The sequence below is a fragment of the Calypte anna genome, chromosome 2 (genome assembly GCF_003957555.1).
Source record: "Calypte anna isolate BGI_N300 chromosome 2, bCalAnn1_v1.p, whole genome shotgun sequence".
In the NCBI taxonomy this organism is placed as follows: domain Eukaryota; kingdom Metazoa; phylum Chordata; class Aves; order Apodiformes; family Trochilidae; genus Calypte; species Calypte anna.
Genome location: NC_044245.1, coordinates 132,874,526 through 132,889,179, shown reverse-complemented (window position 1 = coordinate 132,889,179; position 14,654 = coordinate 132,874,526). Strand labels below are relative to the sequence as shown.

The following is a 14,654-nucleotide window of genomic DNA, read 5'->3' as shown; positions in this document are numbered from 1 at the left end:
AAGTGTTCCAAGGCCATTTGGATAGGGTCTTCAGCAACCTGATCTAGTGGAAGCTGTCCCTGCCCATGCAGGGGGATTGGAACTAGAAGACCTTTAAGGTCCCTTCCAGCCCTAGCCATTTTATGATTTTTGGTTTGCAGCAGCCAAAATTATGAAATTCAGGATTTTGTAGCTCATGTAATCATGAAGTCACCTATGTTTAGGACTAGTTGAAACTGCTTTCTACAACTTAATTGAGAAACTGATTGAGGCGTATCTTGAAAACAGCTAGCATTTGTTTCTGCAAGTCTTCAGAGGGTAGTTTTGAAGTGTCAGTAGTATGATTAGAATTTTATTCTCTTTTGTAACCTGGTTTAATTCATAGTGTGCTTATGCTGTTTGCTCTTCCACTAAGATTTCTTTGCTTTACTTCCTTGTTGTCATGTTAATCCTTCACTCTACCTCACCAAACTAAATAAACCAATGATTTTCTTCCCTTCCTCTCCACCTTGACATCAACTGTTTTCCTGATCATTCAAGGAGATACTTTCTGCCTGATTTTAAATTTCCGTTCTTACACAGAGAATTTCACTAGGTTTTCATGGAGTGTTAGAAATACCCAGAATATCTTCCACTCGTGAAAGACAAATATAGCTTTGCATAAATCATACTGGGTTGTGGTTTTCAGTTCAAAATGTTTATCTGTACTAAAGTTCTTTCTGGTTTGGGCAGGTAACAGTGGATTCCATTTAACTATATTTCACCAAGGCTTTTGATTCTATTCTCTGGTAGCCTTGCAATTAAATCAGTTATGTATCAAATTTGTAGAGAACAAGGCTGGACCACTGGGTTTCAAAGGGTTGATATTACTGATGACTAAGGATGGGAACAGGCTTCCCAGGAAGGCTGCAGAATCTCCATCCTTAATGGCTTCCAAAGCTTGACTGAGCAAGGTCCTGAGCCAACCTGAATAAATTCTTACATTTAAGTCCTTAAGGTACAGGACAAAACTTTCCAATTCCAATATAGTCCACATTTTAACAAAGAAATCACCAAATTGCCCAAAATTCTAGCTATTGAAGTATTCTACTCTGAATTAAAGTGCAAGTCTGCCTATAGGAGTTTGCTATGTGCTTCATTTACTGTGTTCTCTTAATTATGCCATTATCAGAAAAGCTACTTTTCCAGGATTAGGAAATGTTCCTGAAGGACCCCCTCTTCTCTCCCTAGTTATTTTTGCTTCAAGAATAATGCACAAAAGAGAGAAAAACATCTAAACCTTTAATGATTAATCTGGGTGCTGGGTGGAAGAGACAAAAAAAAAAAAAAAACCAAACAAAAAACCCAAAAAAACTCCAAAACGTGTACGGCCAGATCAGTATCCTTCAGGGCAAAATATAAGTCTGAGACTTGGAACAATCTACTGCTGGACAATTTCAAGGGCTAATCAAGTTTGAAATGACATGGAATATATCCCTTAGAGCTCTAATATCACCTGCTCTATTCATAATAGCAACATTAATGAGAACAGGCACAAATCCTGCAGTGTGAATGCCTTGGAGCTAGCCTCTCCACACCATGTATATCTGAGTTAACCACTTAGCAGAACACATTACACTTTTAATATTTAACAGTAAGTCAAATTGAGTGCTTGCATACTACTGAGTCAAGCAATATAGAGGTTTGGGATACTTCTTTCGGCAAAACACTTGTTTCTAAACGTTATTCTTCTGGAAGTCACCAGAGTACCTAAATATTGAGATATTGCATTTGCAGTGAGCAAAACAAGAATCAAAACTCTTAATATATAACTTTTTTTTTTTCCCCTTTAAAGCTGCATTAAAAGAAGACATATTTACAATTGTTTGAATGCCTATGGAGGACAGCCTGCCATGAATAAGGACACATTAGCCCTTTCAGCCACTGGTCACATCAATCTGCTATATGCAGCCATAAATGAGAAAATTTCTTACACCAGCAAAGCATTCCTCTGCCAGACTAACAAAGCTACAAGTGACCAGCATACATGGATGTAGTATGCACAGGACAATATAATTGATACCCTCAAACCAAGAACAACTGAACCTTCAGTTATCAAGTAGCTGAAACTGTCTCCAAAGAAAGGGAGAATTTTATCAGAGCTGAACAGTGGTTCTGAAAGATAAGAACGGAGAAAGCATAACAGCAGAAGTGGTTTGCTTCAACATTCATTATTTATAACCCTATGATTATGAAAGAAAAAATAAACATTAAGAAAGAGAATGAAAGCTGAACAATTTCACATTGAATCTTAATATCAGAATATAAAATCAGGTAGTGAACTGCAACCTTTACAAACATTATTTCCTGAGAGTCCAAAAATTTTTCTCCTTTAAAGTAGCAGTATATTAAAAAAAAACACAACCCACAGTATAATTTTATAAGACCATTTACAAAACTATTCCAAAATATCTGTTCATGTCCAATTTGTCAGTAAGTAAAGAGTGAAGGATCAAACCCTTTCTAAAAGCTGTAAATAACTGACAATAAAAATAAAAAATGCATTTCTGAACTGATTGTTGCTATGAATACTGGAAGAGAAAATACTAAATTTATTTCTCAGACCAATTTAGTTTTCTCCTAAACTGTTAGACAGTGCATGAGAAAAAGCAATAATAAAGAGCATATCTTCATTACCACAATTGTTTGGGATTTATTGATCACAGCAATCAATTAATACACGGGGTTTACAATCACAGATAAACAATTATAAAGGCATCATGCTGAAAAAATTAAGACTAATGGAATTTGATTAGTTTTTGATGAGTATGGCTTCAAAGCTAGCTATTTTCTGTCATGTGTTGTTTTCAACAAGTTCAACTCCTTGTCACTCTTGCTAGTGACATGGAAGGGAAGGTACAAGATGTAGTAAATTTAAGCAAAGGAGGTGAACTGCAAAATCCCAGCAGTCCCCTGCACTGTCTTGCACTGTGGTGGTCTCTCTCTTTCAGTATCTTTAAAACTGATTTTCTCAGAACTGTTCTGGACACCAAATAGAAGAGCTGATTCTCTTACATGACCATAACATTTTCCCTGTGGATCAGTATTGTTCCCACAGCTTTGCAGGATGGACTATTAACGATTTGCCTCAAAGTGCCCTAAGCTCACAACAACTGTACCAAACTGTAATTAACATATACTGAAGATAAATTAAAATATCTGCAATAACTAGAATTAACAAATAAACTTGACAAGAAAGCCTGCAGCACACAGAAAGTGTTACACCAAGTCTCAAAACCTTTATAGCAAGCTATTTTTTCCATATATGAGAAATCACTAATTTGAGAGATATGATAGTACCAGCAAGACAACTACATTAACATTTAACATGGTCAAACATTACACAAACATTAGGATGTTTGTGCAAAGAACTAACAATTATATTACGGATTTATTTTTTTTAAAGAGGTAACTTGATTCATTTTGTCCAAAGCAAAAAGATCTATAGCAGTATTACAAATAAAACCCAGTTCTCTTGAAAAATAATTTCAGGAAATTTCAGCACTATCAAGCAGAGAAACCAGAGCTTCAGTTGCTGAAACCACAGCACCTGGTGCCTGACTGGCAGGACAGGTACAATTACATCTCATTTCCAACAGTACTATACAGAGATCCTCCCAGGTATTATAAGCAAGTGCTATACATACTCATAAGTAGGTAACAAAATCCCAGTCCAGTATGGAAATATTTGGCTCTTTTAATCGGAAAGGATTAACTACCTATCAACTTCAGATTGCACAGACCATTAAAAACATACAGAGAAAATATAAGCTCCTACTACTCATTTGTTTCCTTTCAAATTTATAATCCACCTTTTCAAATGTTTATCTGCTACTGTACTTCAATTGCATTTGTAGTGAGACCTAATATTTCACAATTTTGAAAAAGGTAAATAATATAATAATGACTAATCAGAGGATCTAGTCAAGGTATAATGCATAAACCCTCTAATTATTTAGGGCAGCATTATAGCAGGGAAAGGAAAGGTTCTAGCCTCAGTGACTGGTATAACAAGGTATTGGGTTGCACTCTTATTTTTAAAGAGATTCAGATGATAAGTGCAGTCAGTTGCTCTAAAACAGAACTTAGCATGGAAAACTAATTTTAAAGAGATCTTTGTAGCAGTATTATTGGATTGATGGAGCTGTGCAGTTCTGACATCCATAGGGATGAAGTGCTAAATGCTCATCTTTTCACATGTAAGCACCTAATATTGTATCTCCATAACAGGCAAAGAACTACAGCCATTAGCTTGCCAACTACACAGTCAACTAATCAAGAAACTGCAGACTATTAAAAAACCCCACCAATTTCATTTCCTTGCATGATATCTTAAAAACACAAAAGCCAAGGAAAAGTTTTTTTTTACAGCCTCTTTGGCTGTACTGCCTCTGGATCCTCTGCAAAGCACTGGAAGAAGCATTCCTAAAGAAGGCAATCTACCTTCTGTTCTCTTGCATTGTCTCTTGTCTAAAATGCTTTGATAGAAAGAATGGTTACCTGAATTTTTTACATTCTAGAAACTTTGAGGCATCTATTGTGTTGCAATACCTTAAAGACACAGTAAATACTACATGGGTTTACCAAAAAAAGGTGGAAAGGCAATACTACTGTTTATTTGAAGGAGTATAATGCATTGGTTAGTCACCAATATTTTGATCTCTTACCCTAGGAAATTGAGCCCCTATATTGTTCAGCTCAAAATTATTGTGTAACCACAAAAATAGAAAAGACATTTTAGGTAAATAATCCAGAGCAACTTAGTTGCTTGAAGTGAGCCTTCTTATTTTATCACTCCATTTGATCAGCAATAATGCTGCTTCAGAACAAATTTCAGAAAAAAACCTGATGAAACACTGTCAAAAAACCTATACTTAACACATGCAGCCAGTCTCTTTGCATTCCCCACTTTGTCTTGCAGAACACAATTAATAGTTACTAATGCTCCTTCCCTCTCTTCTATAAGGTTACACTTGCAGAGTAGCTTTAGGATCACTGAGGGAAAGAAACCTAACTTTAAGAACAGAGCATGTCTTGTCCACAAAGAAACATTTAATATTCCCTTCTGCAGACACTTCTGTACCCTTTTTTTTTTTTTTCTGATTTGACTTGTTTTACACATTCAAATAACTTGTTCTCTACCTCTCTCAGAGCAAAGATGATCCTCATGTATCCTTCTTCAGGTCAACATCTCCTTAAGAGCTGCTAACTATTGCTTTTATTAGCATTGTTGGACACTGATAAAAATGAAGTTTTGGTCTTAAGGGAAATAACTGTAAGAAAGGATACTACTTTTTAATTAGACAGGCAAGATATATCTATATATCTACATATATATTACAGAATACCTTTTTTTTTAAAGTTCAGATACCATTGACACTGCAATGTATATTCAAATTACATTGAGTTAATTCAGGAATTACATTCTAAATTCTATTGCCACAGAGGAAAATTAAGAGCCTGCCATTTAAAAAAATATTTTATTATTTAGGAACACACATTTAAAGACCCAATTGTTGCCACATGGCAATTTCACATTCTCCAAGTAACCTGGCTACGAATGACGATCAAAATAAAATCCAAAGTCAACAGCACTTCTGAAAGTAGTATGCACCAAACCCCAGAAACCTGTAACTCTGAAAAAGTAAGTAAAAAAGCCTATTGCAGGCAGTCTTAATGAAAAACATCTTCCAGCTGTAACAGCACAACAAGTATACTTTCAAGATCACTTCCTCCCTATCCCCAAGATGTTACTGTTTTAGAAGTCTCACTGAGAACCATTTCCTTTACATAGTAACACAGCCTTTTTGGGGAAAACAACACTGAGAAAACACCATGATTACTTTAATAAACCTAACACATTGTAGAAAAGTGGTATTGGTCCCCTGTTCATTAGAAATGTGAAAGTGGGACTACAGCATATGCATCTCCATTAACTTGGAAGTATTACTGACCTTCATAAGTCTGAATGACTTCTGCAAAGGTCTCATCAAACACTCAGGAGATAACACACTTTTCTAATTCCATGTCAATGCACATCACTGTTTACAGTATTAAGCTATAAAAGCTGTTTTTGCTGAAAAAACCCACATTATTCCAAAGAAAAAAACCCACCCTTAAACTGCTGAACCCCTTAAGGCTCAAAAGTAGTTTCTCTTACCTATTGCAAATAGAATACCATCAATCACATTATGAACCTAAAACTAATGAAAATTTGTGACTCAGCATCCTGTTTACACATTCCAAATTTAAACTTTCAGAAACTGTCTCTGCACCACCACATTACAAGAATGCAGTAACAAAAATGAACATACTACACTGAAAATTACCAGAGCATATTTATGATTAACTGGCTGGTGCTTCCTTCCCTTCTTCCCATACCAGAGACGAGACATTTCCCTTCTAAAAATAAAATGAGACTAAAAAAGAAATAATAATAGGGAAAAAAAAAATCATTCAAGGCTGTTTGAAAGCATTCTCTGTACCTTCTGTCAGTTCCAGGCACAAGCAGAGCCCCACAATGGTGACAGGATAGTTTGCTACACACATTTGACTGACATGGCAGGGAACAAATGAAGGAGTGTATAGCAGGAGGATTTGTATCGCTAAATGCTGACGATAGTTTCCTGTATTCACGTGTGGTTGCAGAGCACTGGTTTGTTACAAAGGCTAAACTATTTAAAGATACAGTAGCATTTAATTTTTTGTATAGAGTACTGAATAATAATAATAAAAAAAAAATCCCCAGGAATGACTCATAATATTCTGTTACACAATAATTGCTCACAAACAAGTTCTAATGGCAACACATTTGCACTCTATGTTTAAATAATAGTTTGTCTTACTTACATTGCAACTGCATATAAACCCTCAGCTATTTCTGAAGAGTCCAGAACCAATTTAAAAAGTAGTTGATGAAGTTTTAAATTATATATTCCTTCAAAAAGGACTTACAAAGATTCAAGAACTGTTAGCTTTGCAGCATCTTCAGCTTTATAAGCTACAAGAAAATTAATCCTTCTGTCTATAAACTAATCTTGCTGTATGGGTTAAATGCTAGATCCAACTACAAAGTATTTTTGGAATAATGACTACATTTTTTTTTTCCTTAAGGAAGAATGTTTATTTAAACAGGTGTGTGCAACAGCACACATATGCACAGCAATCCCTTGAGAACTTCCTAGTAGTAACACTTGGATGCTTTTTTCTCCCTTTCTCATACTCAGTGCTCTGAGTCGTGGCTAAAGTATTAAACAGGCCAAGGCAGCATCAGAACAAGATGAAAACATCACTCACTTGTGCTGCTGCACTGTGATCTACAAGCCAAGATATCCAAGCAGAGAAAACCAGTATCAGAACTTGTACTTACTGTGCAGATTGTGCACTGGAACACCTCACCTTGCATTAGTATCCAACTCAGTGTAATTCAAATGGATAAAATATTTTTCTATTCAGTTAAAAAAACCCAAAATAAATAATAATAATAATAAAAATCTTTCTCAGGAGCTGGTAACTAAAAATCAACTGATGAGAATTATTAAGGTGGCAAGTAAGAACATTTTTATCACTGAGACATTTGACGTTAAGATTAGGAAACTCAAATATACAATAACACATTAGAATCAGTCAAATAGTACAAGTTTCAAACAATAAGCCATATGCTCAACTTTTTTTCATGTTTTTAAAAAATAATGAGGTAATACAAGAATAAAAAATGGAATACAACTGTTTTAAGTGAGAAAAGTATTTCCAATATATAAAAAAAAGCTTAATACAAGCTACATACTCCACCCTAAGTCTGGCAATTGTAAAAGGAATGGCAAGTATGCAGAAAAACTATTTCAGACTATCTCTGGATATGTGACTTCTAGCCAAAAATCAAAAGCCAGTCACACAACTAACACCCCCACAGAATGCTAACCAACACACCATTTCTCCAAAAATGGGGGAGGAAGAAAAGAATCTAAGCCATCACATGCTTTTGTTGTTGTTGTTGTTATTGTTGTAGGGAATTTAATATTAAACAATTCAAACAGATTGGAAGTTTTTAGATTCTAACTAAATAAAACTAGCTCCTCCCACAGCTTCTCAAAAAGATTCTCAAAGCTTGCTCAAACAACAACAGAGCAAGTTTTTGGTAGACCTCACAACTCACTTTTTCATTTAATTACAGTTGCAAAGTTTAATGGGAATAAATAAACTAGTAACTCTCTTACCAGACCTCCTGCCAGCCTGTTTTTGATGTTCATCAGTCCAGCAGCAGCAGCTACCACCAGCTGATTGCTGCCGGGCAGCTGGAGCATCTGCTGGAGGGGGAGGGTGGATGGAAAGCAGGCCAGGAAAGCCTGAGCATCATCATGAAACACTGCAGCCCTAAAAGTTGCAAAAGCTTTCCCTCATGACTGACCTCCAACTCTGCCCTTTAACAGTCTTATTTCCACACTGGTGGAAGATATTTAAGTCAGATTTTAGTCAGAGAAAGAAGCCTACACAAGAAGCTTGACCCCAGGAACATCCCTTAAAGATAAATAAAATAAGATCCCCCTTCAGTCTTCTGTCCATTTATGAGTTATACTGATCTGTTATTTGAATCAGAACCTTGAGTCTTGTTGCAGATTAATATATGTCTCATCCTAGAAGTTCTTGATTAAAAATACTCTAGAGAGGAATACTCTGTGTGTGTGTGTATATGTGTGTAACACTAGCACACACTTAAGAGCATTCACTTATTTGCTACCTAACCAATACAAAACAAACTGTACCTCATTACAATGAATGTTAATCTTGCTTTTGTCATTGCTAGTCTGTAACCAAGCTAAATAGTGCCACAAAATCCATGTTCAAGGCAGAAGTCCAGAGTTCTTTCAGAGATTATTTATGAAGTTTTTCCTAATAAACTAATCTATCACAAAATATATTAAAGTAGCAGCACAGAAAAAGGAGAGTGCCAATGAGTACAGGTAGAACTTATGAAATATCTTATTTGCACCCCAAATCAATTATCTACTTCACACCTTTTGCCATACTAGATTTCAAGTTGCTAGCTGACAAGATCTCAAAGTAGAAACAGAAGAGTAAGTTCAGTAACATTCTCAGAACTTGAGTAGGAAGACTGGATGCTGGGTGTGAAAGAACATCTTTGCAGTTTGATTAGATGGCACTATTCTTTTTCACCTAAAAGCTAACAAAATGTCCTGATAACACTGTGACAGAAACATTGAGATGTTGAATTTTACAATTCCTATATTTCATATGCATGCTTTATGGGTGATATTTTGTTAGTAAAAGGAAATTATTTCCCCTGCTCCTTCTGCTTAAGGAAGCACAGGGCAATAGTGGGAGCACGGGCACTATGACTCAGCTGATTTAGAACTTGCTGAGTTGGTCACCATGGTTTGTCATGAAGTCACAAACATGATGATGCACTGAAGATAAGCACCCTCAAAAATCTCAGATTTTACATGAGGCATATGTACAAATGAGGATTATTCTTAGAATTTGATACTCCAATTTAAAAAGCAGCCCTGAAAACTGAGAAAAACAAATCACAGGAACCAAATTGTGAAGCTCTAGTAAGCCAGTGCAAATTATAAGTTATTTAGTCACTTGCATTTTTTACTGAGAAGAAGAAACCTTAGTTTTATGCTGCTGTATTGGCTTGCCTGGGAACAAACAAATCAATAAGCAATGACATCAGTCATTCTGGCATAAAGTCAGTTCCAGTTGCCCTTTCTTCCCAGATATGACAAACTGATTCTCTGAAAAATTTAACAGATTTACATATGGGTACCAACTTCTGTAAAAAAATTTGAGCTTATCAGCTCAAATCAGGTTATCAACCAGTAGAAAGTTGATTTACTTCCTTTAACTCTCTACTAGATTCCTGATACGGTTCATGATATTTTACATGAGTATTTGTTTTCTATGTCTTTTTCCTGAAATGGTCAACTTCAAAATGCCACCTTCCACTTAATTTCATATAGAAACAGCAGCGGAAACAAACTCATCAAGGTTTTACAATCTGTTCTAGGAAAACAATAGTAGAATAACAAGAAAATTAGAGTATCACTTCCCAAACACACCTGATTCCTTTGAAGAGCAATGATTTTTTTCCTGAACTAAAACAATTTAGTGTCTCCCAAGAAATGTTATAGAAAATAATGCATAATAGGCAGCACTTCTTGCAATTTTTTTTTTCAAGTTGCTCTTTGATCAGGTGTGGTAAACTTGTTCTTTATTCTCTTGGGCCTTTTTTTTGTGTGTTTGTTTTTTATGTTTTTACTGTATTATCCATACAATGGGTACCCAGTGGAGCCACCATTTATTCTCTACAGGGAATTTCAACAACACTTTAGAAAAGCCAAATTCTATGCAGCCATAAGGAATTATTAGCAGTTAATTTTCAAAACTCCTTTCTCAAGCGGAATTTGGAAAGTGCTGGAAAATTCAAACAGCTTTTTCTTTTCACTCATCTTAAACTTCAAGCATAAGATCAACCCTATTAAGATCCCTGCTTTCAAATACTGTAGTCCCAAATCTGTGGTACTAATTGGCACGAAAATTACGTTTATGCATCAGCAGCTAACAGCAGACACCCTAGCACTACGTAATAAATTTCTACACACTTCACTACATACAAAACTTGAACTTAATAGGAAGCAATGTTAGACCAAAAAGAACTGACAGAAGTTGTTTCTGAGGCAATGCACAATAGAAATTGTCACCATGTTTAGGTGCAAGTACACAATACTCTTTGGAAAAAGCATTTGCTAATAAACACATAGGTTTCTAAACAGTATTATTTATGCTAATAGATAAAGAAATCCATTAGCACTTGAACTTACACTAAGTAAACAAAAAAATCCACAAAACATAATAAACCCCTTCCCCTGCTCCACCAAAGCTCAGTATAGATGATTAAAAAGAACCCACATAAAAACAAGACACAAATCCAAGATAGTCGCTTCCTTCGTGTATGCCCATTAGTGTAAGTATAATAAGGTAAAAAAGATACTAGAGAAAATGAGATGGGGCTAACACCAAGAAACTTGTAGCACAGTTTCATTTCTTACACAACATATAAAAAACCCTCTTGCCTATCAATTTCTAGTCAACACCAGAGACAAGTCTTTAGCATGGACTGATCTTAGGTGAAGTACCCTTTCCAGAGAGCTTTGCCAGTGGGACAGGCAAAGGTCTCTAAGGAAGTCAGATATTGAGGAACAATGGCAGCAACAGGAATTACGAGGCTATACTGATGGTAATGTTAAATAGTAGTAGGTTCATACTTACTTCTAGTAATTCAATTATTTATTAAGTGTGCAGCATATAATACATGAGTCAGCTAAATGATTGCCTGGATTTAAATTATTTTGACACTTGATAAAGTGCACTATTTGATCAAACTAGCGTTTATTATGAAAGCAGGAGTCTTGATCTATTTGCTACTAAATCAGTTGAGGTTACACCTACTGGATTTCTTCAGGGAAATTCTGCTGATAGGAAGCAGATACACACCTGTATACAGGTAGTAGGAGAAAGCATCAGCAGATGAAAAATTAGACTAAGTTCAGAGTAAGTTCAGTTCTATTCATTGATCCATTTAATAAACTTATAAAACAACCTCTACTATTTATTTCATAGGTTACTGTGCTTTGCTTTTGCTTCCTTCCTTTTCCCTTAACTCCTTTAAAAAACAACAACAAACAAATCAAAACCAAAACAACAAACAAAACAAAAAACCAAAACCCCACAGTATTTCCTTAAAGTCTCTGGATAAAAAACCTGCAGCTGAATGTTTTACCACTGGACTAGCAAAGCTGTCTCAGGCACCACAACCTGAGTAACCCATTCCCTGTTATTCCAGTTTTAAGATACTGTACAATGACAGCAGAGAGAACACTTCTTGGGAAAGAATGCTCCTTCACTAGTTTTCTCTTTCAGTAGACCCATAGTACTTTATGATGGATTTGTACATCAAGATTTTGATTTCCATTTCCCTTCCACCCAGAGTTTTTCCCATCATGGTGCTCTGAAGAAGGCAGCCTGTTTTTCATCCCAATACCCACAAAAAGGTTTCAATGATACTGTTCACCTGTGTCACGGTTTAACTCAGATTATATCTGGATCAAGAGCTGACAGAGGAAAAGCTTGTTGGGTTAATGGGAGGAAGTATATTGATTGAAAATAATGACTGAAATTCAATGGGAATAATGGGTACGACAACAACAGCCACAATTCCCTTTACATACTGATACTTTCTAGCATATATGTTGAAAGCCAGTAAAATGCAGTTGAATATTATGACAGGCTGAACCATCTGGTACTGTCAAGGCATTTCTGATTAAAAAGTTTTATCAGCTTTCAGATTTCTGCTTGATGTCAGCTACAAGAAGTCACATTACTGTTAAAAGTTAAAATGCACAGAACATATTAGCTTATTTCTTGTATAACACCTTCTCGTAAAAAAAGTTCTTAATAATCACACTAGCTTTAAATCCAGAATATTATTATTTGACAATCTTAAGACCCAAACTGAACATAATTTTAAAACAAAAAGAACCATACTCTTCAAATAAGTTGTCTACAATTGTTTCCAGAGGAGATATAAACACAGGTTTACAGCAGGACCTCATTTCTTAGCAAATAGCTCACAGTAAATAACTTCTAATAGGTGTAGGAAAAGAACTGCCTCTACTATATTCAGAAATAAGCCCTATACATTTACAACATCTAATCCTAAGGAAAAAAATTCAATGGAAATTATTCTGTAATTATATTAAGGTTCAAAGTCACTGAAGAGGCCACTGAAAAAGAGACATTAGTGCCTTAAACCATAATATTTATCACTTGCCACTGGTCTCTGTGTTCTACAAAGTCAAGCTTTAAAACTTCAAACACTAAGGCTTTGAGCAAGGGTCAACACCAAGATACATTGTTGGTAAAAATACTCAAGTAATATATATATATGCTGAAAAGATGAGGATTCAAAAGACATGCTTTTATGATACTAACTTCTATGTCTCAAAGCAAAAATGCTCCATGCAAAACTCACTCATCTGTAGGGATATTGTCTTGTAACTACAGCCTAATACTTCAGCTAATTATGGGAAAAGTTTGAAGTTGTACTATGATTCTAAGTTTTGGAGCTAAGAAAACTATCACCTTCATTTACACTATTGCAATTCTTAAAATTTCTTTTACAATCTACATGGAACAGAAGAATAAATTTCCTTAATTTCAACATGTGCCACTGGGGAGCAGGGCAAGGGGTGGGGGAGAAAAAGGAAGGATCCTTACAGTCCAAGACTTCAATTGCTGTCCTGAGACTCAAGTTAAACAGTGCTGATGGGATACTTCTACAATATACGTGACAAGAATCAAACTTTTGACTGACACTTGAATGCATGAGACTACAAGTGCTTTAACTGTATGTACACTACAAAACAAAACCATGTATACATGTAAAGATGTGTCCATAGAAACACAGTGGACACAGATTCACATGAAAGAAACATGTTTTTTTATTAAAAAGTTAATTCCAGTTACAGTATATTACAGAATATTATTAAAATCCATGCAACAGCATTTTAATGCAAAAGAAGTTACAGGTAATGAATGGACTATTGGAAAAAAACATGTCATTAATAGATTAATATTCCTTTTTTCTGTCTTATCTCTGTTTGAGACTTACCCATAAGCATTCAACATTCTACACACAAGACTAATATCAGAAAACTGTCAGTTTACTGGACTGAAAACTAAGTCAGCTTCAAAGCTGCAATTTCTTTTCTGTACACAGTCCTCTCAACTCTGAAAGTTACAAGTTGCTCCATATGAAAATGACTTTAACTGTGAAATGTTGCCCTGAACTGATGTTAAAGCATTCAGATGGCATAAATTGAAGTCATGATCATAGTAAGCAAATTAATAAAGCACACTACTTTAATGTTTTCCTTATTCAAAAGTATTTCATGCTATTTTAACTATATTCCTTTTTAAGTATTTGAAAAAAATAATCTTTGACACTGTTCTTCCTTACCTCCCACTCTTTAGCAGCATCTTCAGTAGCAGATTCTTCACTAGTTTCAGGCTCTTCCTTCTTTTTTACGACTATAAATCCAGGTTCCCGAAGAGACTCCCCAGTATCTTCTGCATATATCTCTGGACTCCATTGGATAAAGAATACATACAAGTGATCTGTCCTAAAGAAATCAAGTAATGATACAGAAAAAAAAAAAAAAAAAAAAAAAAAAGAGAAAAGAAAATGGTAAGTTTGTGATCTTTTGAGTCATGTCTAATAATTATGAAATAGTTAAGGTTAAAATGAAAATACTTACTGTTTCATGTTTTATTAGATATCAGAGACATATTTTAAAATAGCTAGCAGTTAGCAGCTTTTGCTTTGTTTTGATTGTTTCCTAATAATATGAAGTTGACACCAGAGGAAAAAGAGAAAACAAGCTGGTAATTAATTAATTATGTTTTCATAAACAAGTACGCTCCTTCAGCCACTTTTGTCCCCTTGGAAACTCCTGTTTACAACTGAAATAAGTTTCAGAGAAAAAAAAAACCACACTATTTTTTTAATTGAAAAAGTTACATAAAACATAGACAAAATTGGAATTTTAAAATAT

The 14,654-nt window shown here is 35.0% G+C and overlaps 1 protein-coding gene across 6 annotated transcripts in view; it reads right to left on the bottom strand.

Annotated features, from left to right (window-relative positions):
• OXR1 (oxidation resistance 1) overlaps window positions 1–14,654 on the bottom strand; it is a 251,858-nt gene that overhangs the window by 17,962 nt on the left and 219,242 nt on the right. For all 6 annotated transcript variants that reach the window (XM_030445954.1, XM_030445950.1, XM_030445951.1 and 3 more), the window contains one exon: window positions 14,060–14,222. In XM_030445954.1, coding sequence (XP_030301814.1) covers window positions 14,060–14,222 — 163 coding nt within the window. The remainder of the gene's footprint in view (window positions 1–14,059; window positions 14,223–14,654) is intronic.